Source organism: Panthera tigris, chromosome X, assembly GCF_018350195.1.
Source record: "Panthera tigris isolate Pti1 chromosome X, P.tigris_Pti1_mat1.1, whole genome shotgun sequence".
Classification (NCBI taxonomy): domain Eukaryota; kingdom Metazoa; phylum Chordata; class Mammalia; order Carnivora; family Felidae; genus Panthera; species Panthera tigris.
Genome location: NC_056677.1, coordinates 57,732,825 through 57,757,621, shown reverse-complemented (window position 1 = coordinate 57,757,621; position 24,797 = coordinate 57,732,825). Strand labels below are relative to the sequence as shown.

Below are 24,797 nucleotides of genomic sequence, written 5' to 3'. Positions count from 1 at the left end.
CTGCTTAAGATTGGACAGGCCTTGATGTGTGCAGGGGGGCCAGCAGAGTGCAGCCCAGACTTGTCTCAGCTTAAAGGCATGGGATGCAGAGGCAGGCTGGATTCTGAGCCCACAGAGGTGCCCTGCTGGGGGCGTCTGTTGGGGCAAGGCCTGTGCAAGGGAGGCAGATTGGGAGTGCTAACTGGATTTTTTATTTTTATATCAAGACACTGTGTTTAAAATTTTACAAAGGACAAACTCCATGGGTTTCCGTTAGTGTTTTAAGAACTTTTCTTTAAAAAAAAAAAAAAGCCAACAACAACAAAAAACACTGCCTTTTTGAAAGAGAAATGACAGACACAAAAGAGACTCTGTAAAGAAAATGGGGCGAATTTCTGATACCATTACCCCAAGGGCAGAGGCGGAACCCAGATTACACCCAGGGGCCCAATAATGACATGGCCTCCACTAGAACCTCATTCACCAAATCTAGGGTCCCCTGGTCTAGCCAGGCCAGTGCGTGCGGCCTTTGGGGAAAGCAGGTCACCCTGCAGTCTCTGCAGCCATCCACAGGGGCACAGAGATGGCTGGAGGGTTCTCCCCCTATGGCCCTCCAACCCCATCCAGCGGTAGCCCCTTCCTCCTTCCACCCCATGGTCTTGCTCAAATCTGTTTCTTTCTTGGGGTCATGTTTCTTGGTCGGATTGTGTGAGCGCTGGGGGTTCCAAAGACAGAGAGACCTGGGCCTGGAGCCTCCCTTCCAGAGCCTTTTGCACTCATGGGTTGGAGAGGCATTTGTTCCAAAATTGTTTTAAAAATCAACAAAAACAAGACCCAGAAAAAAGACCAAGTCTGGGGGAGAAAGAGCTACCCTGCTCTTTAAAGCTCCCAAGTCTGGAGTTGGTCGGTGGTGCAGTTCCAAGAGAGGCGGAAGGCGAGCACCAAGGGGGGTGTCCAGCTGGTGCTTTCAGGCCCCCAGGAATGTCTGTGATCAGGCTCAGGGAGCTGGCTTCAGCTGCTGTTCCACGGGTCCTCAGTTTCCCAAGGACTCATTTGCGTCCCCGTTTGAAGGGTTTGTTCAGGTTTACTTCCTTATTTGTGTTTTTGTACATGCGGGTGCATGTCCACGTCCATCTGTTTGTGCAGGTGGGTCTGCTGTTGGGTGTGGGTGCGTGCGTATACATATATGTCTGAATGTGTGTGTGTGTATGTGTGTGTATGTGTGTCTGTGGCTGTGTGTCTGTGTGCATGTGTGTTCGTGGATCTGGGAGGGAGGAAGCCAGGAGATAGGCTGTGCTCTAGGCTGGAGCTATACCCGGGTAGTGGAGTGTGAGTGGGGCAGGCCAGTACTGTTGAACCCTGCGGCAAAGGTGTTATAAGGGTGCAATGTCTGCAGCCCTACCAGGGAGTTGGGAATCATAGTGATGGTGTTGGGTGTCATGAGTGGGATGTCATCAGGGGAGCGTCGCAGGGTCAGTGTGTAGTCAGGCAGCGCAGTGAGGCGCAGTGTGTCATGGGGGGGGCCAGACTCACATTCATGGTGGGTGGGGCCCAGCTGTAACGCTGCCAGCTCCTCCTCAGGAGCAGCTCCCAATTCAGGGGCCCCGGCTCCCCTCTGAGGGCTAGGCTGCCGCAGGGGCTCCTGACGCCGTTTGTCCTTGCGGTAGTAGAGGGCAGCGAAGGCCAGAACATTAAGGAACAGGAGGGAAGCCCCCACAGCGATGGTGACACTCAATTCAGTGGAGTAGTCACGAGGGTTCTCCACCAGGAGTGGCCCTGCATCCTGGTCCCCGTTCCAGGACCCTTGGGCATTCTCATTGCTGTAGGCAGGGGAGATTGCTGGCCGCTTGGTGCTCCAGGTCTTGCCGTTGGGCCTGCGGGTGATGTGGGAGCTGTGGGTGGTATCCGGGGGCGGCACTTTGGTGGTTGTGGACGTATAGTGGAACATGTCATGCAGGTTGTATAGGTGGGGCACCAGGTGTTTCCAGAAGGCCACCTTAGTGGCCCGGTAATGATCGCGGACCCTTGGTTTCAGCCCGATGTGAAGGTAGAGCTGGTCTCGGGGATTGTATTTGGACCAGGCCACTTCCTCAAAGCGGTTGGCCTTGGTGTGAATGAACTTGGTATCTTGGGGGACCGGCTTGTTGGGATCCCTGAAATACCACATGGAAATCTGGGGTCACCACTCTACCTACAAGAGGAAAGGGCCCAGAATTCTTCCTCTCACACCCACTTCTGAACCTCGTCCATAGTCTGTAACTGCCCACCATTTCCATGTTTTTCAGGGTCCCTCCTTCTGTCCATACCCCTCCTCTTCCCCAAGCCCTGAATTCCTATTGCCCACTGCATCATGGAAACTCATCGTTCCCTGTGCCTATCCTGTAAAGTCATGCTGTAGATGCTTTTTCTTCTCACGTGCTACGCTGCATCCATCAATATTTTCAGCTGCCTAGTTTTTCCAAGAACCCTTTAAAGGCTCTTTATGCACCAGGCCTCTGACCATCTAACCTTGAACCCCAATAGGTCTGCTGGTAACTCTCATTCCTGCTTGGTCCTAGTGCTAGGTGAGTTCTGAGCCTCAACAAAATTTTCGAGAAATTGCACGACTCAAAAGAAGGAAGAAGGAAGGGGGTGGAAGAGTTTACCAAGCAAGATTTTGGGAGTATCTTTAAAAAAGGAGATGATGGAAGAGGTTCAGACAGAGGAGCAGAGGGGAGGGCATGCTGGGGTCCCAAAGAAGAACAACCCCCCAATTTCTCCTTACCCGGTCTTGGCAAAGTTGGTCCAGTAGGTCATGACGACAGCGCTGAGCATAACGTCATTCTTGGAGAAATTGCAGGGAAAGAGGTCAGTGGGGCCTACCATAGGGACACCAAAAACGTAGGGTACTTCGTCCCCATGAGCTGCATCTGACCAAGCAGGCTTCATGAGGCTCTGGCAGTGATGGTAGAAGGCGTAGAAGTAGGTAGGTGAGCCGTAGCGGGCATGCAGATCAGCGGTCACCACCGAGGGCTCCACCCACTGGTGGTCAGTGAAGAGCGCCACCAGTGTTTTGCGGCGGGTCTCAGGATTGTCACGGTCTGCCCAATCTGTGTACATGAACTTGATGGTCTCCCGCAGGGTGTCCTTACCCTCAGGATAGCCATACAGATTGTCTACGAAGTTGGAGACTGAGTAGTCAAAGTCAGTGCCAGAGACACCATCCTCAGGGTCCACCACCCCTTCCACAAACTTGAGACCCTCGCCCTGGTTGACACCTAGCATGATGTCATAGTTGAGAAACTCGCCCTGCTCCATGAGAATCTCAGGGTCATCAGGAATGACATCGCCATCAATCACAGGGCCAAAGGCCACGTGGTAGCGGGCTGGCTGGATGTCCTGCTCTACCAGCTCCTTGGCACTCTTTTGACGAAGACAGTCCACCATGTCCACCGTGTCTAGCACGTTACAGCCTACCTTGTCTGCCAGCAGGCTGGTATACTTCACTGGTTGGTAGTTCACAGCCCAGCTGGACAGAGCAGAACCACTTTGGATGATGGCCCTCTGGAAAAGCCCTGCAGAAGACAGGCGGCACCACATCAGACCTGTCACATCACCCACAGCCTAGGCCTCCCTTGCCTGTCCCTGAGGGACACACTACAACATTTCCTCACTCCTTCCTTTGTTACTGAGGCTGCCCTACGGGTGGAATGAGCTATGCAAGAAGAACAAACCTTTTGGCTGGGATGATGGATTAGGACCAGCAGAGGGGTTGCCAGGCCCCTGCGCCGACTAGACCCCTGCCTGCTTTCTTGCTTCCTTGTTCTGGGAGGACGGTTGGTAACTTGAGGGTTAAGGGAATGCCAGAAAGAATTAACCCCTTGGGTCCCAGGCATCAGCTTCCTTATGCTCCCTCTCTTTATCTCTCCTTGTCTTCCCTCCTTGCTTCCTGCCCAGCTGGGCCCAGCTCTGTGCCAGCGCACCACCAGGGAGCTGGCGCTTCTGCCACAAAGGGGTCTTTTTCATGAGAGATGAGAAACGCAGGCAGGAGAGAGCCTCACATTCTGGGAGTTTGGGGAACGATTCCCGAGGGCAAAGGCCTTGGGGTGTGAAAGTCTCCAGGGAACGTGCCCTCCCAGGGTGTAGTCTCCACAGAGAGTTTCCTTTTGCTGAAGCTACTGATGCCTCAGATCCAGTTTCCCCCTGGCCAACAGAGAGCCAGTCCCCCAAACTCAAAAAGTGGGTGATTTGTCCCCCCTCCCCGGGGGGGGGAAAGGGATATCATGATCCCCTTGGCCCCAACATTCCCAAGTGAGGGATAATAATCTGGCCCCCAGGCACACAATTCCTTTCCTCTAAGAGAAAGGCAGTTTGCATGGGTAGAAAGAGAGGGAAAGAAATATAGATTGCTACTTAAGAGACAGCCTTGCTTTTTCTCCATGAATCAATTGCAGAAAGGCAGAGAACAACGCTTTGCAGCAGCCAGGACCCTTAGGAGACAGAATACAGCACCACTCCAAGAAAGGCCTTCTCCCCGCAGGGAAATCGGAAGAGACACCGTTCCGCTTTTCAGACAGGGACACCCTCACAGCCAGTCACTTCACCCTCCTTTGTGGAGAATGAGATTCCCATCCCCATTACTGTCACCTAGAAACACATTCTAAGGCGTGATGCAGGTCCCACAATGGTGTTCCCTCACCAGGGTAGTCCCTGGAGGGACAGAGACAGAATTTCTAGGTCAGAGAAGGTGATTTTTCTCTCTCAGAGAGACAGCCCTTCTTCAAAGAGAGACTGATAGTCTTCCTGTGACAATATCACTAACTCACAGGGTTGACTTCGACAAAAAACCTTGTCCTCTCCCACAGATTTCCTCACTTCAAAGAAGGGCACCTATTTCAGGAAGATCTCTTCTTCATGAGAAGCTCACGTTTGCCTCTCAGAGATAGAATGTGCTCTAGAGTCCAGGGTGAAGAGAACTTTTCCTGCTGAGCCAAAAAGGGCCTGTTTGGCTTGCTTGGAAGACTCACTGGCAGAGGGACCCATGGCAAGGATAGAGGCTTTCCTTCGGTAAAAATGAGAGTCTCCCTTAGGAGGGTTATACAGCCCTGGGAGGAGGTCTGGAGTCTGCTAACAGACCCCCAATCCCTTAGAAAAAGCCCACCGTGCAGGTCAGTGATCCTCACTTCAGACCCATCTCCTCGCTCAAGGACGGTTCCCCTCTTGTACAGACTTGCTTTTCAGAGAAAGGCAGAGAATGAGTGTTTCTTACACCTAAAAATGAATTCCCACCCCGGATATCTACGCTGAAGTCACATGTCCTTCCCAAACTGAAAGATTTCCCCTGTCCCCCCCCTCCCTGGCCTCCCAAAAACCACTGTCCCTTCAGAGAGACTGTCTGCTCCCAGTCACCCAAATCTGACTCCCACATCAGAAAGAGGATCTTACTTTCTCAGGATATAAACAGGATTGTCTCTTTCCCTCTCTCACACTGGGCGAATTCCTTCTTTCCCCTAGAGAAACATTTCCAACCCACATCTCCCCACAGGGATACCGAAATGTCAGAAGAGGGCCTGCTGATCCCCCTGGGCACGCCGGAGCCTAGGAGGCCCGACACTTCTCTAGTTCAGGTTTTGCCCCAAGTGTTACTCACCCTCAGAGTGATGCGACAGCGTGAGGAGGCTGACACAGGATGCACCGATGCCTGAGCCAAAGACGGTAATTCGGCGGGGATCACCACCGAAGAAGGCAATGTTCTCGCTCACCCAGCGGAGGGCCTGGATTTGGTCGAGGAGCCCATAGTTGCCCTTGGCAGCCTGATCGCCAGTGCTCAGGAAACCTGGATTCAACAGAGGGCATGAGGACGGTAAAGGCAGAGGGATGGCAGATTTGAGTTATAATGGCAGGCAGATGGGGGCACAAGGACAGAGGATGAGCACGCAGCGTGGTTCTTTCTGCCTAGCTACTATACACCATTGCTTCTTTCTGCAAGGCCCAGCACCACCCATATAGGAAGGACCGGCTCCTGGCCCCCCACCCATTCTCCAGTTTGAAGGGAGGGGTCTGCACACTATCCAAGGGGATGCTTCCAGCTGCGAGTTGGGGGTAAAATGCAGGAAGTGAAGAGCAGGGGTCCTGGAGTCAGATGGTCCTTGGTTCGAGTCCTGACTCTACCGCTTACTAGCCATATAGCCTTGGGCAAGTTATTGAAAATCTGTGGGCTGTAATTTCCTCTTCTGTACAATGGAGATAAAAATGCTTCAAAGGGTTGGGGCACCCAGGTGGTTGAGTCGGTTAAGAATCTAACTCTTGATTTCGGCTCAGGTCATGATCTCAGAGTTTGTGAGATGGAGCCCCGTGTTGGGCTCTGTGCTGACAGCATGGAGCCTGCTTGGGATTCTCTGTCTCTGTCTCTCTCTGCCCCTCCCGTGCTCATGCTCACTCTCTCTCAAAATCAACAAATAAACTTTCAAAAAATGCTTAAAGTGTTGTAGCAAGCATAAAACGAACCTAAGCATCTCTAATATGCTCAGCAGTTGGTAAATCTAAAGTTACTTCTCTTTCCCCTTCCTCCCCTCTCTGAAGGAAGTGAAGATCCCAAGAGGCAACAATTCCTAAGCTCTCCCTGCCCTTCCTGTATGAGGTAGTCCATCTGCACCTCGTTCCCAGGCCTCAGGTGGCCCCTCTCCTCTCATTGTCAGGACGGGTTCTCATTTCCCTTCCTCCAAGACCTAATGAATCAGAAACTCTGGGGAGGAGGCCCAGCAATCTGTGTTTCTAACAAGCTCTCCAGGTGATTCTGATGCCTGCTAAAGTTAGAAAACCACTGGGTTGGACCATGTTTTTCATCTGGTGGAGAAATCGGGAAGTCGGTGCAGTGTGTTACCACAGAAACAGGTCTTCCCGCCCGCCCGCCCACTCACTGGGATTTGCTGCTGAGGAGACATGTCACCATGGAGACTACCTTCCCACCCACCTGCTGGGATTTGCTGCTGTGGAGACTTGTTGCCATGGAGACTACCTTCCCGCCCACCTGCTGGCTATCTCACAGAGATGTCCTATATTCCCCCCCACACACCCTGCTTCCATTTCAAACTGATCCTGCTGTCTCATTTCATCTCTGTTCCTTGATCCCTAGGCTCCTTGGAAGGCTCTACCTTCTCCTGCCCTGGGCTTTCGGAAGGGTTCTTCCTAGGTGCATAGCTGTGGCACTCCTACACGTTAGAAACCCATACCTGGCTCAGTATTTTTTGACCCCACATTTCAAAGCTCAGTGGCAGCACCTGGGATGAACTTTGTGCAAGGTCATGTTCGAGGAGGCTCCCTCCACTCACAGAGAGCTCTCTGGCAGTCCAGGGGCAGAAGCCAGGTTCAAATGGATTCAGGCAGGCACAAGACCTCATCACTGTCTTTCTCAAGTCCTTCTGTTTCTAGCTTCGGCAGAAGGGCTCATTTCATCCTCTTCAAGGGTGTTATTAATTTATGTTTGGTACAATTAAGTATGTAAAGCACTTAGTTATTCCTCTCAGGACCTAGTCGCAAGCCCTCTTTAGCCTCAGGTTCCTGGTGAGGAAACGTGAAGGAATTAGAGAGAGCCTGAATAAGGATGAACGGAGGAGCCCTTGTTCCTCTAGACAAGGGAACCAGCTTCTCCTTTGCCTGGCCCATTCACAAACTGAAGCTTCTGCTGCGAGTCTTAAAAAGTGTGCTGACCAAGACCCAACCCAGCTGTCTGAGCCTGAGACCCTCTGGCAAAAACCACCATGTGCTTCTCTTAGCCCGCCTGTCCTCTCTCCCTTCCTTTCTCCCTCCTCCATATTTTCTTTCCCTTTTCTCTTTTTTAAAGCAACAGTAGACTTGGCTTCAGCCTTGGCTGAGGTGAGGTATCGTTCACTGAAATGTGTCAAATACATCTGTCCTACCAGCAGAAGAGCCTGCGCTTGAATGTGGTAAAGGAGATTTGTGCAACATGTATCGATTCCCTGGGTTAGGAACAAAGGCCTGAAAGGGCTGGGTGGAGGAGTCAACCATCACTTTCTGCTCCCAGGCTCCCATGAACCTCGGGATGAGAGGCATAAAGCACGCGGATGACGCCATGTCAAATGTACCTACTACAACAGTCCTGCGTGAAGAGCTATTATCCGACGGGATCAAGCTGGATCCAACATGACTGACCACGAGCACACAAAACCTGGCAGTCTGGGAGAGCAGTCACTCGCTGCTAGTTCCCCAGTAACTCAGCCATCCATGGAAACCACGTGAGGGTGAGGGCTGAAATCCCAAACTCCGTGAACTGTCAGAACAAATCTGAGACAGTCTCCCTGGGTCCAAGTTTAAACTGCAGTACATGGTTAGCTGCTTGTCAACAGGAGATGAGGGAATCTGGCACAGTGTACCCAAACCAGATATCTCTGTCACTCAACGCTTGACGTTTACCAGGTTTTCAGTTTGCCTGGAGGGTACCTGAGCAAAGATGTAGGATTAAATTCTAGCACCCAGAATTGGCAAACCCCTACTTCCTCAGCCCCAGGGATGTCCACATCCTATATCCTGCTGGGGTCCTTTTCTTTTGTTGGTCTCAAGCCCCATGGGGGTTCCTCAAATAATAGGATGGGATCCACGGACTGGCCTGTGACATTCTCCAAATAAATGAATCACTCAAGATGTCCAAACAAGCACCTCAGAGTAAACCATCTTTTTGGGCTCAGTGCTTCCAGAGAAGCCGAAGGGAGGCTGAATGTTTGCATGTAACTGGAGTCCAAAACTGGCCGCCTGATCTGGGATGTTTTGAGAAACAAAATGACAGTCTCAGCTACACAGCAAAGTCCCCAAGTGTCAGGGACAAATCTATGTTCTGCATCTGGCATCAAGAGACAAAAACATCTTGTATGGACCCAGAATCCAATCAGTGGCTCATTGATTACATTTGTGTTCCAGAGCAGGCAGTGTAGGATACACAGGAAGGGGTGGGGAACTTCTGACCGAATCTCAGTTTGTGACTCCTGAGGTCTGGGTAATATCATGATCATTAACTGCTGAAGTCCAAAGAATAATACGGTGGAACCTTGGATTGCGAGTAGCTTGTTCTGTGAGTGTTCTGCAAGACGAGCAAACACCTCTAATAAATTTTAACTTGATAAATGAGCAATGTCTTGTGTTACAAGTAGTACGTGATACCAAACTGACATTCATGATCACAACTGGAGCCAATGGTTCTTGAAATTCACTTTGATATACGAGTCCTTTGGATTATAAGCATGTTCCCGGAACGAATTGTGCTCGCAAACCAAGGCTTTACAGTATTCCTGCCCCCAGATGTGCTGTTCTGGTTATCCAAATGAGAGGAGGTGGTAAAGTGGCAGTGGGGGGGGGTCTTAACCTGAGTTCCAGGGATGAGTTTTGGTGGTATCCATGGAACCATTTCTATAGGTTTGTGTGTGCACATTTTTATGGGGCAGAATCCATAGCTCTCATTAGAATCTCAAAGGGGTCCAAGACTCCCCCAAAGGTTAGGAAGCCTAAAGGATATAGAAGCCCAAAGAACAGTTGTGCAGTAATCGGCAAACTGGGATACCACAGGGAGCACTCACTTGCAACAGCCTTCTGTGCAGCCCACAGCTCTCAAGTGATGCTTCAGATCCTGAATCTCTCCTTCTGCCTCCTTTCTCTGTGTCACTCTTTTCCCCATTTCTCCCCCCGCCCCTCTTCCTTACTTTTCTCCCCTCTTTTCCCTGCTCCTCCACTCTTTCTTCTCCTGCAACCCCAGCTGGTCCAATAATATGGAACTGAAGCATATTCTTGGTACTCTCTGGGCTTTCCAATAAAAATAATGGAATGGGGGGCGCCTGGGTGGCGCAGTCGGTTAAGCGTCCGACTTCAGCCAGGTCACGATCTCGCGGTCCGTGAGTTCGAGCCCCGCGTCAGGCTCTGGGCTGATGGCTCGGAGCCTGGAGCCTGTTTCCGATTCTGTGTCTCCCTCTCTCTCTGCCCCTCCCTCGTTCATGCTCTGTCTCTCTCTGTCCCAAAAATAAAAAAAAAAAAAAAATGGAATGGAACTTTGTGTTCCTAATTTTTAAAAGCAGCTGAGGCCGCCTGGGTAGCTCAGTTGGTTGAGCATCCGACTTCGGCTCAGGTCATGATCTCACAGTTCATGGGTTTGAGCCCCACATCTGGCTTTGCGCTGACAGCACGGAGCCTGCTTTGGATTCTCTGTCTCCCTCTCTCTCTCTCTCAAAAATAAATAAACATTAAAAATTTTTAAAACAATAAAAGCAGCTGAATGGAATATTTTCTATCACTCTCACTAAGAAAATAAAGTAGTACAGGCTCCTGGGCGGCTCAGTAGGTTAAGCGTCCGGCTCTTGATTTCTGCTCAGGTCATGATCCCAGGGTCGTGGGATCGAGCCCTGCATCAGGGCTCCTTGCTGAGTGTGGAGCCTGCTTGAGATTCTTTCTCTCTCTCTCTCTCTCTCTCTCTCTCTCTCTCTCTCTCTCCCTCTCACCCTCCCCCCCACTCGCAGTCAATCTCTCTCAAATAAATAAAGTAGCAAATTACTTTTGGCCTTCAGCTACTGGGTATGTGTGCCTGTATACCTATGTGACCTTACTCCTGTATACCCTTCAGGGACTGTGCAGCCCGAGTGTGTATATTTACAGCCACCTTCATGGTACCATTTTTACTGTCAGAGACTCAGATCCCCTTCCTCAACAGGACAGAACACTTAAGGGAGCCTTCCTGTGATGTCTGGGGCAACTCATAAAGACGGAGGAGCAGCGGCAGAATCACGCAACGCAAACCCAGTAGCCAGCCAAGAGAGACCAGGGAGAGAGGCCTTGCACGCTTCATGCCCACTATCCAGATGCCACCGAAGGGACATGGGCTCCACTTTTTTCAGGGAATATCATGTCTCCTGTCTAAACCCAAAAAAAGGTGTCTTGCTACCCCACATAGCGTTAAGAGTAAGTCAAGAAAAGTTTGCCTTTCCGTGTTCATAAACTGCTCCCAGAACTGAAGCACCAGGGCCTCTGGGATTAGAACTGGCAAAAACAGTACACTCAGAAGCAAATTAAAATAAGGTCCTGTAAGCTTGGAGCCTGAGCCTGCTTCCGATTCTGTGTCTCCCTCTCTCTCTGCCCCTCCCTGCTTGTGCACGCTCATGCTCACTCTCTCTCTCTCTCTCTCTCTCTCTCTCTCTCTCTCCCTCTCTCTCTCAAGAATAAACATTAAAACAAATTATACAAAAATAAAAAATAAATACGTAAAATAAGGTCCTGTCAGCCAACTGGCCATGGAATAAATCATGCCCTTGCTGGTGCGGCATCCAGGCCTACAGACCTGATGTATAGCCTAGACCCCTCACTGGAACTTTGAAGATACAAGCCCACCAGCGAAGAAGTTGTCTTCCTCATGAAAGTACAGGATATGTGACCGCATGTGCCCTCTGAGGCCTGAGTGGGCATCTGAAAGGGAGCCAGACCCTGTATGTGTAGTCACATGCTCTAAGGTACTTGTTTACCTCAGGACCTTGGCCACAGATAGGCATTAAGAGTCACCAAGGAAAAATAAAATAAAATAAAATAAAAAGAGTCACCAAGGAAGATACAGCACAGATTTAAATGCATATACATTTAAATCACCCAAACAAGCGGGTGGACGGCAGACTATGTGTGCGGAAGGGCACATGGGTATGGATGAGGAGTCGTTTGGGAAATTAGTGTGTATGTGTGGCGGTGCATTTGTATAATGGGGTGGGAGTATAAGGGGAGGTAGGCATGGAGAGAGTAGTAGAAATGTGTCCGTGTGTATATACAGGGTATGGACATGTGGGGTATGCTCCGGTGTGGGGGTGAGTACAGGAGTATGTGCACAGATGAGTTTGGATGGCCAGGTGTGGGTATATGGATATGTACATATTTGTTGGGTAGGGTGGGGGAATATGTACATATGTACACTGGCTGTATGTATCCAGGGTATGTATGGGAAGAGTGTCTATGTATGTATGTGTATGTAAGAATGTGGGTACATGTGCTGGAGGCCTATGGATATCTACATATGGTGGGGAGATACATAAGTGTAGTGTGCAGGATGCATACATAGATGTGGAAGCAAGGATAGGAGGTGTGTGTGTGTGTGTGTATGTGTGTGTGTCTGTCGTATTTGTGTAAGCGTGGGGTGGGGAGGTGTGGACGTGCAGGTATGGATGTATATGCATAGGGAGGGGGGAATGTTGGTTTGTATTCATGTGGGGAAGGTGAGGGACATATGTGTATGTGGGTGTTGGAGTAGGTGTGAAAGTGGGCTGTGAAGGGGGATACAGGGATGTGTGTGTATGTGTGGAAGGAATATGTATATGCATTTAAGGTATACGTGTGTGGGGTTTATGTGTAGATGTGAATGTGCGGGGTGTGGGTCTTTGCATAGAGCATATACATGGGGGTAGAAGGAAGTGGGAATGTGGGCGTGTGTAGTGTGTATGAGTATAGATGTGGATATGGAGATGTGGAGGGAGAGATCTATGGGAATGGGGAGAGTGGGAGATAACTGCGTACGTATGGGGTATGGATGTAGAGTGTACAGAGGTATATGGGTACGAGGATATGTGTGTGTGGGAAAACTGTATGTGTGGGGAGTATATGGAGTGGCAGGGGAACGTGTGTATGTGAGAGGGAGTTTGTAGGTGTGGATGTGGGGCGCCTATATGTTTACAGTTGTATGTGTGTATTTGTGGGGTACGTGAGAAATGATCATAAGCATGGAGGTGTATGGTGGGAAGTGTGGATGTGTGAACATGTGAGGGTACGTGGGTGTGTGGATATGTGACTGGCTAGGAGGAATATCCCTGTATGTGTGGAGGTTTTAGGGATGTGGGCATGGGTGGGCAGGGATGAGGGAAGGACACCAGAAAATTAATGGGCCCTGCAAAACTCAGCCAAGCAAAAGTCTGAAAGCAGAGACCTGGCTTGAGACTTAAGAGAAGGTGTGGAGGTTGCAGCGGGCTTGCTGCTGTCAGCACAGAGCCCGCTTAAGATCCTCTGTCCCCCTCTCTCTGCCCCTTCCCCACTTGGGCTCTCTCAAAAATATATAAAAAACATGAAAATAAAAACAACAACAAAATACATTTTAAAAAAAGACAGAGAAGGTGTGGGGGTTGAATTGAATTTCCAGTGGCAGCTGAACATTCCAGGAGCTTCCAGCACTTGGGGAGGGGCCATGTGATAACAACATTTTGACTATGGGCATTAGCACCAGCTAGAGAACCAAGGCCAGCATTAAGTCCCCAGCATTCTTTCCTCCTTCCCTGAGAACCCAGGCTTCCTTCTAGGCACCTAGCAAGGAACCGTACCTAGCACCCCAACACGATAGTTGAGGGTGATGACGATGACGTTGCCATAACTGGCGAGGACGCTGCCATCAATCATGTTGCCTGTCCCTTCCATGTAAGAGCCTCCATGGATGTAGACCATGACGGGCTTAGCGCCACTGTCCCGGATGTCTGCAAGGAGAAGGGGTAAGACACAGGCTGGGTAGGATGCCCTTCCTCCCTCACCCCCTCCAGCCAGCCCTGGGGGGGTGTGGGCAGCAAAGCTATCCCAGGTGCCAGGACACCACCGCCAGCTCTGAGGGCAGCACTCATGGGGACTGCTCAGCCTGGAGCTCAAGCATCAGCCAGAGACTTGGCCAGAGTTGGACTTGAGTGATGTTTGTAAAGACTCTGGTTTCAGCCTCACAGCTGAAGGCAGTCAGCCATGCCTGATACATCCAGGCTCAGGTAGGCCATGGCTGGGCTCTGGGGACGGGGAGCAGGAGGAAAAGGAAGGGCTGTTCTCTTAGGTGAATCGAGTGAGTCCCTGCCCTGGGCACCCAGGGGTCCTGGGACCTGACATAGCTTCAGAGAGCAGGGGCTGGCGAGCCCTGAAACCCCCAAGACTAGACCAGTTACATGGAAATACGACCATTGGCAGCAGCTGGCCCCCCAGTGCAGACAGAGACAAGAGGGGTGGGAATAAGGGGTGGCACAGGGAGAGAACAAGGAAGGGTGTGGGTAAAAGGGGGTGAATGGCAGAGATGGGGTGGGGGGAACCTTACTGACATGGTTTCTCAGCCATGTGCTCATTTACCCCATTCTCCCCGGGCACCAGGCAGACTTAACTGGAAGCACAGGGGATGGGGAAGAGGAGAGGGCCGGAACTAAGAAGGAGAGAGACCCCCGCCCCCAGTCAGCATTAAGATGAAGGTGGAGCCTCCCCAGAGGCCATTCAAGGAGAGACCTTCAAGCCGCCTGCTCCTAAGTCCAGGCGGCACAGTGGCACTGGGGCTGGGCCGTCTAGAGAAAGCTCTCCACCTGACCACCTCCACCTGCAGCCTCTCAGTGTGTGAGCTGGACCAACAACACTCTGCCCCAGCGGCACGGCCCTACCAGCCACCAGTGGGGCTCCCCCTGAGCTGCTTGGCCCCCCCCGGGGGGTGGGCAGGGCCAGGGCAGGGAGGTGGAAGGGGATGTTCTCTGCTGCCAAGCAAACACACCCTGTTTTCCCAAGGAGGAAGGAAGACTGGTTCAACCATCACGCAAGGATCTCATGCCATCTACTAACTGGGCTGTGGTGTCCTGGCCTCAGCCTGGCACTGTAGCCCTCAGCCTTTCTGGCCCTGTCCTGAGCCTATCACAGCCCCTGGCCCTGAGGCCGAGTCTCTCTTTCTGGGAGATGGCCGTGGAGGTTCTCGGTAGTGCTATGCTCCAGCCCCTTCAGTTGTCACTGCCTCACTCCTCAGTGCAACATCTTGCTGGGCCCCTCTCCCAGGAGCCAGTCTCCCCCTAACACACAGGGGCCTCCGCAATGAAACACAGGTATCTCCTCGCCATCCGGTTTCCTTCACGCCTCTCCTCGCCCTCCCTCAGCCCTGCTTTCTCTCCACTCTCCCTGCTGATCAGTCGGGGCAGGTGCCCATGAACCACAGAAGATGGGGGAGGAAGCTGTCTCTGGCAGTGGCTGCTTCTACTGGAGGACTGAGGACGGAGCGGGGGGGCGGTAGGGGACCGGGGCGAGGAGGATGCCTTCCCCATGGCTCTGTTTGTGGTCCCCTGCTCCAGCCAGCCGTGTCCATCACCCTGGAACTCCCAGCGGCCAACCAGGCCAAAGATGGATGAACAGCCCAACAGCCTCATAGAGGAACAGAAACACACCAACGGACGGACAGACAGACAGACGGGGCTTCTCCCCATCGAGAGGGGGAGGGGCTCTGTGCCATGCACCAGCCGCCGCACCCTGCAGCCCCCAAATACCTTCATCTTCATCCCCGTCATTATCCGCTAAGTCCTCGCCCTGTTTCTTAGCGCCGGATCCTGGGGACCAGACACGGGGAGACACAACAGCACAGAACAGAGAACAAAACAGAGAGAGAATTCAAAAACAGCATGACTGCAGTGTGGCCCAGCAAGCCAGCTCTGGGCTTGGGCCCAGGACAGGCAGGAGGGATGGCAAGAACTGAGGGAATGGGTGGGCTGAGGCCCAGACCTTCATCAGGAGGATGGTGTTGCAGACCCCTGCGGTGCTGGCCTCCCTGCACCTCCCTACCCCGCCTCCCTGCCCCCAACAGCCCATCTCAACCAACTACCTTCCCAGTTAGGAAGGAGGTAGCAGCCCGTGGGCCAGGGCACAGAGCCAGAGACCCACTCAGGGAAAGGATTTCCTCCGGGTGGGAGGGGCTGTGCACGTGTACGTAGGCAGGCTGAGCTGGAGAGCAGGGGCAGGCACTGAGGGTGAGAGATGGCATCGCCAGCATGTTGGACATGGACATGAGCTATTCGGGCAGAGACGGGTACTGGGGTGCCCAGCCCTGAGCTACCTGGGCCCAGTGGGAAGGCTCAAGCTGGGCCTCAGCTGACCCTGATTCCCAGAGGAAAAAATTGGGAGATGAAGCTTTCCCTCTGGTCTTCCTCATTGGGGCCCCCTGCTCTGGCTAATGGCAAATGGGGTTCCTGCTCACAGGAACCAGGTCTAAGAGCAGTAAGCGCTGCTCTGAGATCTAGAGAGAGCCAGAGAGGGAGGGAGGGAAAGAAGGAAAAGGGAGAAGGAAAAAGGGACGAGAGAGAGAGAGAGAGAGAGAGAAAGAGAGAGAGAGAGAGAGAGAGAAAGAGATATGGAGAGAGAGGGAGGGAGACAGAGAGACAGGAATAATGGTAATAGCTCCTACCATCTACTGAATATTTACCATGTGCCAGACACTCTACTTCTGCCATATGGTTTGATCCTTACACCCCAATGAGGTAGGCACTGTCTCTATTCCTGTTTCACTGATGGGGAAACTGAGGTTCAGAGAGGTAAAGTGACTTGCTCAAGATCACATAGCTAGGAAGTGCTAGAGGTCAGATTCAAACCCAGGTCTACTTGACTCCAAAGCCCATGGTCTTTCCACTGCACCATGCCACCTTTCCAGGACGGGGTTGGTGGGGGGTGTGGGGAAAGGGAAGGAAAACATCAGTGAGAAAGAGGTGGAGCATGGAGGGGAGGGGAGGGAAGGGAAGGAGAGAAAAGAAGGGACCGGAGGAGAGAAGAGAGACATTAAGGACCTGTGGGTAAGCTGGCACCAACTCTCCTTCCTGTTCTAAGTTGATGAGACGTGCATCTTGAGCGTGGCTGTGGAGAAAGAGGACCTACTGCCTGGAAGCTGGTCAGAGTAGGGAGACTGAGGTCATTCTGCCAGCACCCCAGGGCTTACCCTCTTGTCTGTGACACCAGATGCTCTCAGCCTGGAGGCAGCAAATAGCCCTCTTTATCAGCTGGTCTGGGCTCTGGTGACTGAATTCCCTCACAGCTATTAATCAAAACAGGAACCGCCCTCATATTACAAAATGGCTTTTCGACTAGGGCAAGAGCCCGGCCCCGAGGGGCAGAAACTGCCTCCGGCTTCCCGGACTTTCAGTGGCACCTACCCTCTTAACACCTGCCAGTTACTGCCCTCAGAAACCCTGTGGGGCACGGGACAGCATCATCCACGCAATGGACAGAACCCCACACGGAAAGGAATTCCTCATCCCTAAATGTGAATTCCCTCCAGCTTGATGGGGGTGAAAGTGGGGGGATGGGGCAGGTCTTCCCCCAGAAATCCCTTACTTCCTGTGGGCACTGACTTAGAAGGTGAGTCCGCTTTACCCCCACCTCCTCTACCCCCACCTCCTCGGCGCCCCCAGCCCCCGCCCCCCCCCAAGCGTCCCTGGGTTGCCGCATGGTCCCAGCCTCCTCTGCACAGATGCCTTTGCTCCTTCAGCTTAGCACTTGCTGAGCAACTCCTTGTTGCCATGGCGGTCACCCGGCCAGCCCGACCACCATACCCCGACCACCATACCCTGTCCCAACACTGTGCTGCTGCAGGATCCCAACCAGGCCAGTCCTGCCTACCCTACCCACACCACAATCCTAATGACCTCTGTGGGCGTATCTCCCCCAAGAAGCAGGGACTGTAATTCCGTTCCAAATGGCCACCAGGCCCCAGATAAGGAACTGATCTAAGCAAGGAAAATGACCAAATGCCCTCCCCCACACTGTCTGGAACTCACTTCCCAGCTTGGCCTGTGAGGCTTAGCTAAACCAGCTGAGTTCCAATACCAGGATAGGAGCTTCTTTGGAGTAGTGGTGAGGCCTTTACTTATTTCTAAATCTTTCCTCTGCCTCATATCCCTCCACAGCCCCACAGTGCCCAGCTCGCGGGCATTGCCCACAGTCAACAATCATGATAGGTAAATGTTTGCATTTGAGTGGAGCTGCCAGGGAGTGCTATAGCCAAACTCTCAGGACCAGACAGCCCTGGGCTCTCGCTGGCACCCCAGGGAGATCATTCCTCCTAGGAAATGGTTATCATGAATGTCATTACCGTCCTCTCGCCCACCACCGCCCCTGGAAGTAACCCATGAAGAGCAGGTCTACGAGACCCTCTTCCTGAATTCATTCACATGCCAACGGAATGTTAAGGCCACAATGGTCCCCTATGCCCTCCTCCACGCCTCCCTCCCCGCAGAGGCAGATGCAGAGGCTCTGACGGGGGAAAAGTCGTGCCTGAAGTCTCTCACTGTGAGTTAGCAGAAGAGCTGCGACTCAGTCAGGCTTTGTGGGTCACAGACCTGTAGTCTTTTTTGCAGCACCGTGAATGCTCCTTCCTTTGTGCAAAGAAGCGTCTACTGATGGCCTAGTGCGTGTGAGGTCCTGGGCAGGGTGTGGGGATGTAGTGGAGCACTATCCCAGAGCAGCAGGCCCGCTCCGTGCATCAAGAACGCATGGAGAACACGCTCAGCATGTGGCTCAGCATGTGGCTTCCCGGAATCTGCCCCTGGAGACACTTCCTCAGCAGGGGAGCATCCGGGCCCCGAAGGAATCCTGCTGGCCCCACTCAGGGAAACCCTGCCCTAGGATTTCAAAGGAAAACAGACTCCAAGCTTGCCAACAGGTTGTACGGAGCAGGCTGTGATTTTCTACCTGTTCCTTAAGTTGTTCCCGGTGCCAATTTGGCCCAGCTCATCCACATTTCACCATTTTTTTCCAGAGGCAGGGAGGTGAAAATGAGCAGATGGGAGTTGCCTTGCGTTCTATAGTGGAAAGAACACTGCCCCGAGGGTCAAGAGACCCAGGTTTGGGTCGCAGCTCTGCCACAGACCAGCGACAGGGCCTCGAGCAGCAGCAAGTCACTCCCCTGGGCCCGTTTCCTCATCCGTAAAATTGGGAAACTGATTCAGGCCTTAGAAGCTTCCGGAGACGTGGGGAGGATTTTATGAGCTAAGCATGAAAGCGCTTTGTGGAAAACATGACGTGGTAAACGGACGGGAAAGATCCTTGACCCAGGGGGACCAAATTCCTCCCGAGCAAGAGGGTAAATTTAAAATTCAGGATCTCGTGCCTCCTTCAGAGTCCTTAGTTCCCAGGGACCCCCATGGTCTGCCACCAGACTAGCCAGGGTCAGTTGGCCAGGCTTCTGGCCAGACGTGGTGGCAGGACAACTTTGCTCTAAACTTCAGGGCCAGAGAGCTGAGTCTAGACTTTGGACCCAGGAAAAAGCACGGAGGGATGAGCTGGTGGCTCCCCAGCCAGGAAGAGAGCAGGGTCCCTGGCTCCTCTCAAATGCCTAGAGTTTCCCCCGAGGTGGAACTACCAGGCTCTGTCTTTGGCACATGCACTAAGGCAGAACTTGGGGCTGGGGGGACTGGCAGAAATGGGGTTGCTGCTTCTGCTCTGAACCTGCCTTAGGCCACCAAATCCTCCCTGAAAAGCAGCCAGGGCCCTTGGATAAGGTAGAGCTTATGCCTGCTCACCGACCGCCCCCTGAGCCTGGCTACTTGAAGGAAGGCTGGGTCTTCAGGGGCAAGGGCAGGTGGGCAGGCAGCCCTCCCTCTCTCTCTCTCTCCCTCCCCGCCGGCTCGCTACCTACCTCCTTTCCTACAAATTTTCTTGTTGGGCTTTCGGGCGCATTCCTTGGAAATCCGCTTTACTGTAAAATGAATAAAAAACTAAAAAATAACAGGAGGCCTCTGCCCAGGGGCATGCACCCCCCACCCACCCCAGGCCCCAAGAGCTGCTCTGCGGGCGGCACATGGCAGAGAGCCTGTCCCACCATCTCCTTGTTTCTGTCACTTACCTTAGTGTGACCCCCGCGGGAGGAGGCATCAGCTAGCCAAAGAGGAGGCACCTAAGCAATGCCCACCAGGCTTGCCCCCCGCCCCCCACACGCACCCAGCTCCCTTGGCCACACACACCTACCACCTTTCAAAGCAGGCGGAATGGCAACAGGGGGGCCTGGTGGAGCCAGCATCCTCCCGCGGGCAGCTGCCAACAGTGACCCATACTCCCCCGGGGAACCCCCATCCAGCACTCTGGCCCTAGATCTGTCAAAGCTCTCAGGCCTGGCCAGGCCCCTCCTGGTAACAGTGTCACTCACACATGGGAGCTCAGACAATGCTGGGAGAGGGAAGAACAGGGAGGAGGAAGGGGGGAGGCCGAGCAGAGTGATGGTTAGAAGCATTTTCACAGACAGACAGATGCATGCTGCAGGGCACACGACCACATGCGAGCCACAAACACAACAGGGCGGGTGGGAGGCGGGGAGGGCACAGTGCCTGGCCACAGCACTCACCATCCTCCGTGGGCACATAGACATTCAGGTAGAGGCAGTCTTCATTGGGCTCCTGGATGTAAGTAGCGACAATATCCAGGTTGGCAGTGAACCAGACGGGTAGCATGACTTCGGGCACAGCCGTGTGGATGTTCTGGGGGCACACTGGGGGAAAGTGCGTGGCGTTCCGGATGCCCGACCAGGATGGGGGTGGCTCAGGGGGCAGGAAACGTTTCTCGCCGATGGGGGGAGCTGCGTAGGGCACCCCCAGGTATTGGTCCACAGGCCCCAGGATCTCACTGGGCAATGGTACCCGGGCACCCCTTAGCTTCCCAAAGTGAGTATTGACTGTGGGCGCTGGGGCCTGGGTACTGGCCCTCAGCACCAAGCTGAGGAACCACAGGGTGAGGCACAGGCTCCGGCCAACGGTGGACTTGGGGCTCAGGGACAGCGAGGGCGGGCCAAGCCGCAGCCACATGTTCCGGGCAGGGGGACTGGCAGGAAAGGCAGACTCCAGGGTCACAGCATCAGCCCCATAGGCAGCCCCTTCATGGCCACACTGACTTGAACCTCAAGACTGAGCTCTCGAGGGACACCTACAGGTGCCCCGCAATGCAGAGAGGTCGTCCAAGCACCACAGCTTCACAAAGGGGACTCCCTCAGGGCCAGACAGGCCTGTGGAAAGAGGGAAGCATGCGTCATCCAAGATGGTCAGGGAGGGCTACAGAGCCTAGGAGCCTAGGAGCCTAGCTGGGTCTTTGGGGCCCTGCTGGGCTCGGGCTGCTCTCCTACAGTTAGGAGAGCGCTCCCGCGCCAGGGCCTCGAGGGACCCACGGATGATCTCCACTGCTGGTCAGAACCAGTCTAGGTGCCTGGCATGGTTGGAAAATCCTAGGGAACTGGCACGGTGACAGTTGTTGCCACTGCAAAGCTCCTAGTCCCCAACTCTGACTCCTCAGCTGATGGAGCTCATCAGGGTCAGCTGGAGCCAGAGCAGCATGTGGGAGCAGGGGGTGGGGATGACTGGACATGGAGCCCAGGTCCCTGAGCACGCCACAAGTGAACACCGAACTCTCTAGACCCTCGGCCCCAGGAACCCCACACGGGGACCTCCCACATGAGGAGAGGGAAGGATTGTGAACCTCACTCTGGGGTTCTGGAAAAGCAGCATATAGGCAAAAGGTCCCACATAGAGACCCCCTCACCCTCAACCAGGGCAAGGGGCAGGATGGCCACTCACCAGAGTCCCCAGACCCTCCTGCGCCCCTCCTGTACATTTCTCTTCAGCCCTCACTGCTCCCAAAGTCTTAAGCCTTGGTCCTTTCTGTCGGCTATCTCTAATTCACACTGAGTGCCAGAACTGAGGCAGAAACCGCTCTGCCTAGCACCCCAGGCATTGTTGATGCTCAGCCAGTGTAAAATAAACAACGGAGTGTGGGGGACACACACTCAGAGCCTCATGGAAATAAACTCACAAAGACTCAAAGAGGGAGTGAGAGAGACCAAGCCAGGATCACAGACACTGCGATATTCACTCACAGAGACATATATTCCAAACCCACAGAGATCCCCTCATATAGTCCCACAGTCTGAGACAGAGAGCTTCACAGAGCCAGAGAATCACAGAGAAATACATTCAGAAACACACACACACAGAGACTTACTGAAGCAGAATCACACACACCACATAGGTAAATATCCAGAGACATACACAGCATAATGGTGACACATAGGTGGAGACAGAAACAGAAATACAGCACACTCAAGATATACGGGCTTTCTGACACACAGTTATACAGTCAACACATAAACACAGGCACACACAGACACTGCTGCATGGACACACACACACACACACACACCCACACACACACTTTAGTTTTCCCTATTTCTGCCGCCTTCCCAGATTGCTGGCCTGCTCCTTTAAGAACTGGCTGAAGGGGTGGGGGAGGGAGATTGGGAACGCCCGGAATCGGCTACCAAGAGAGGGGAATGAGAATGTGTGTGTGTGTGTGTGTGTGTGTGTGTGTGTGTGTGTGTGTGTGAGAGAGAGAGAGAGAGAGAGAGAGAGAGAGAGGCAGAGAGACAGAGACAGAGCGAGAGAGTGGAAGGGAGAGGGAAGAAGAGGGAGGGAGAGAGCGAGCTAGAGAGAGAGAGCGAGAGCGAGAGCGAGAGCGAGAGCGAGAGAGAGAGAAGGAGAAAGAGAGGGAGGGAAGAAGGAGGAGGAGGAGGAGGAGGAGGAGGGAGGGCGGGCAAAGCAACTGAAGGGGTGGAGGCTCAGGGGAAATGGGGAGTAAAGTATGGGGGTTAGATCCCAGACACTGCCCAGAATGCACCCGGGTTGGGGGGAGGAGGGGAAAGGGAAGGAAGGGGTAGGAGTAGGGAGGTGGGGCAGGGGGGAGTGGGTGTGTGTGTGTATGGGGGGGGGGAATAGTCCGCAGCTGAGTTCACACAATCCCCCCATTCACCGTCTCCATGGCAACTCTGGGGCACAGACCGCTCATTCACACGGCTTCCCCGCCGGCAACCCCCCCCCACCATTAACCCCTTCGGTGCCGCCCCTCCCCACAAATTCCATTAACCCTTTCAGGATGCTTCCTTCCCCTGTAACCCTTCAGTGCCAAATGCCAGTCCCCCTAGAGTCAATTCCCTGCAGCCCCTCCCCCGCGAACACCTAGACAAATCCACCGACCCCCAAACGCCCTCTGTACCCTAAGACCCGCTCTGAGTCCCTAAGGCCAAGATCTCCATCCTGGCCCAACTTGCAGTTTGGGAGAAGACAAGGGGAGGAGGCAATGCTGGGGATTAGAGTGGCATCTGGGGTACTTTTGGGGCTGGAGCAGTATTGGGCGAGGGGCATTGTGCAGGAATGGACTGGTATTGAGAATTGCAGTATTGGGGGCTACGCGGGTTGGGAATGGTATTGGGGGACAGAGCTGCATCGGAATGGGGGAGGATAGGATAAAGGCCTGGGGGGGAGGGGGGCTGCAGAGAGTGGGGGAGGGAGCCTGGCTGTGAGATGCTATGATGGAAGAGGGATGGGGCTGCACTGCGGGGGAGGGGGGACTGGCAATGTGCAATACAGGAATAGGGCTGGGGGCCCTTAGTAGGGGTATTTTGAGGAGCATGCGGCCAGGCTGTGGAAATAGAGGTACCACGGGTGGTAGGATGATAGGGATGCGGGATTCAAGGAGGAGGTGGAGGAGAGCAGCGGAGGGGGGTTGGATTGGTGGTCAGGAGTGCCGATGGAGAACATGGGGTTGAGAAGGATGGGGAGCACTGGCTGGGGAGTGGAGAAGCCCGGGATTGGGAGGGGATAGGATCGGGTCAAGGTATGGGCAGCTAGAGGATGAGAGACCGGGGCAGGCGGCCTCACCTGTTCCCCGGGCTGTTGCGGGCGACTGAACCGGGCCGCGGACCACCCATATCGCCTCCAGGCCAAGGGCTCCGCACCTGAATCCCGAGATCTGCTCTCCGGCAGCCTGGCTGCTGTGCCCGCGCACCGAGGGGGCGCGCTGCGCGTGCCCGGACACGGGGGGGCGCGGTCCCTGCCATTAACTCCTTTTGTGCCAGAGATGGCTCAAGTCCTGGGGCATGGCCCGATTCCTCCTTTGCTCAAGCACGCTCTGCTCACCCTCTCTCCCTCTCACACGCACACCTCTCATTTCAAGACAGGTGATCATCCAGGGCAGCTAGCTCAAACTTTACCTGCAACCTTGAGACAAAGGGAGAAACTGAGGCACTGCCTGCAGGAGCCCCCAGTCGTGCTCTACAAAAGACAAGCCTCCACCTGGCTCAGCATCCATCGCCTCTTCCCTCCTCAGCACCAGCGCAACTCTAGCAGCAACCAGCGGAGGGTGGGGGCACTTTGCTTTCATCCTGTCACTCTCTCAAAGGTCAATGTTGTTCCTTCCTGCTGCTTCTGCTGGAGCACGTCAGACAGAGACCAGCAGCCTGCCACTTGTCCCACCACTGAGTCTCTCCCCTCCAGATCCGGCCCTCTTTGGGTCTCAGGGTTGGGTTTCTGTATATGTAGTGCACCTGTGCAGTTTGTTTAGCCCCCACCCCCCACCCCAAGTCCCTCGGAGTGTCCCTTATCCCAGCTAAGCCCCTAACCCTGTAGTTCCTCAGAATGTTCGCAGCAGGATAGAACAGATTGGAAGAAAGCCCTGGCCAGGTCTGCCTTGACCCTGCCGGGGAGTTCCATTCCTTGTGAGCACAACTCTTTAACTCAGTAAGTCCCATGTGAGCAAGGGTGTTGTGGACCTCAAAGTGGGATTTTACTTTATTGTTTTATTTTTTAGAGCTTGGGTATTGATTGGTGCTCCTGGTTTTGCCAGCACACTTGACACTTCCCAGTGATCCCGTGCAACTATGGCTTGGATGTTACCCTGAAGTCGTCAAATCATCTGGTACCACCCATCCACGAGGCTGAGGCTGGTCCTCTTCCAGCCCCAGCTGCGCACACCAGAAGACCCCTTTGTAGTAAACCATTTGGCTCTCCTGAATAGCCTTAGATCTAGGGCCCCAAACCTGAAGGCAAAGGGGTTGAGAATGACCCTGCCACAGTTCCAAATGTGACTCTGGAGCAACAGTTTTGGGTTTTCTCTATAGTAACATGGGAGTAAGCAACAGTCACCCTGGGAAACTGCCAAGGTGGGTCACTGGAAAAACAAAGAGTTCCAGCAACAGAGCAGAGAGAGGAAAGGGTCCTTCCTGTTACTGGGTCTCTCTTCCTCCTATAACC

At 53.6% G+C, this 24,797-nt stretch overlaps 1 protein-coding gene across 2 annotated transcripts; it reads right to left on the bottom strand.

The window, feature by feature from the left end:
• Positions 1–285: 285 nt before the first annotated feature.
• NLGN3 (neuroligin 3) lies at positions 286–23,482 on the bottom strand. Of its 2 annotated transcripts, XM_015540666.2 has the most exons (7): positions 23,427–23,482; positions 20,072–20,725; positions 15,237–15,296; positions 13,299–13,448; positions 5,609–5,794; positions 2,744–3,533; positions 286–2,132 (listed from the first exon to the last, which is right to left on the bottom strand). In XM_015540666.2, the coding sequence occupies exons 2-7, from the start codon at positions 20,526–20,528 to the stop codon at positions 1,289–1,291; spliced, it is 2,487 nt and encodes an 828-aa protein (XP_015396152.1). In that variant the 5' UTR covers positions 20,529–20,725; positions 23,427–23,482; the 3' UTR covers positions 286–1,288. The 2 variants fall into 2 exon arrangements, with proteins under 2 accessions (XP_015396152.1, XP_015396153.1); XM_015540667.2 differs by lacking the exon at positions 15,237–15,296.
• Between the last annotated feature and the right edge of the window lie 1,315 nt (positions 23,483–24,797).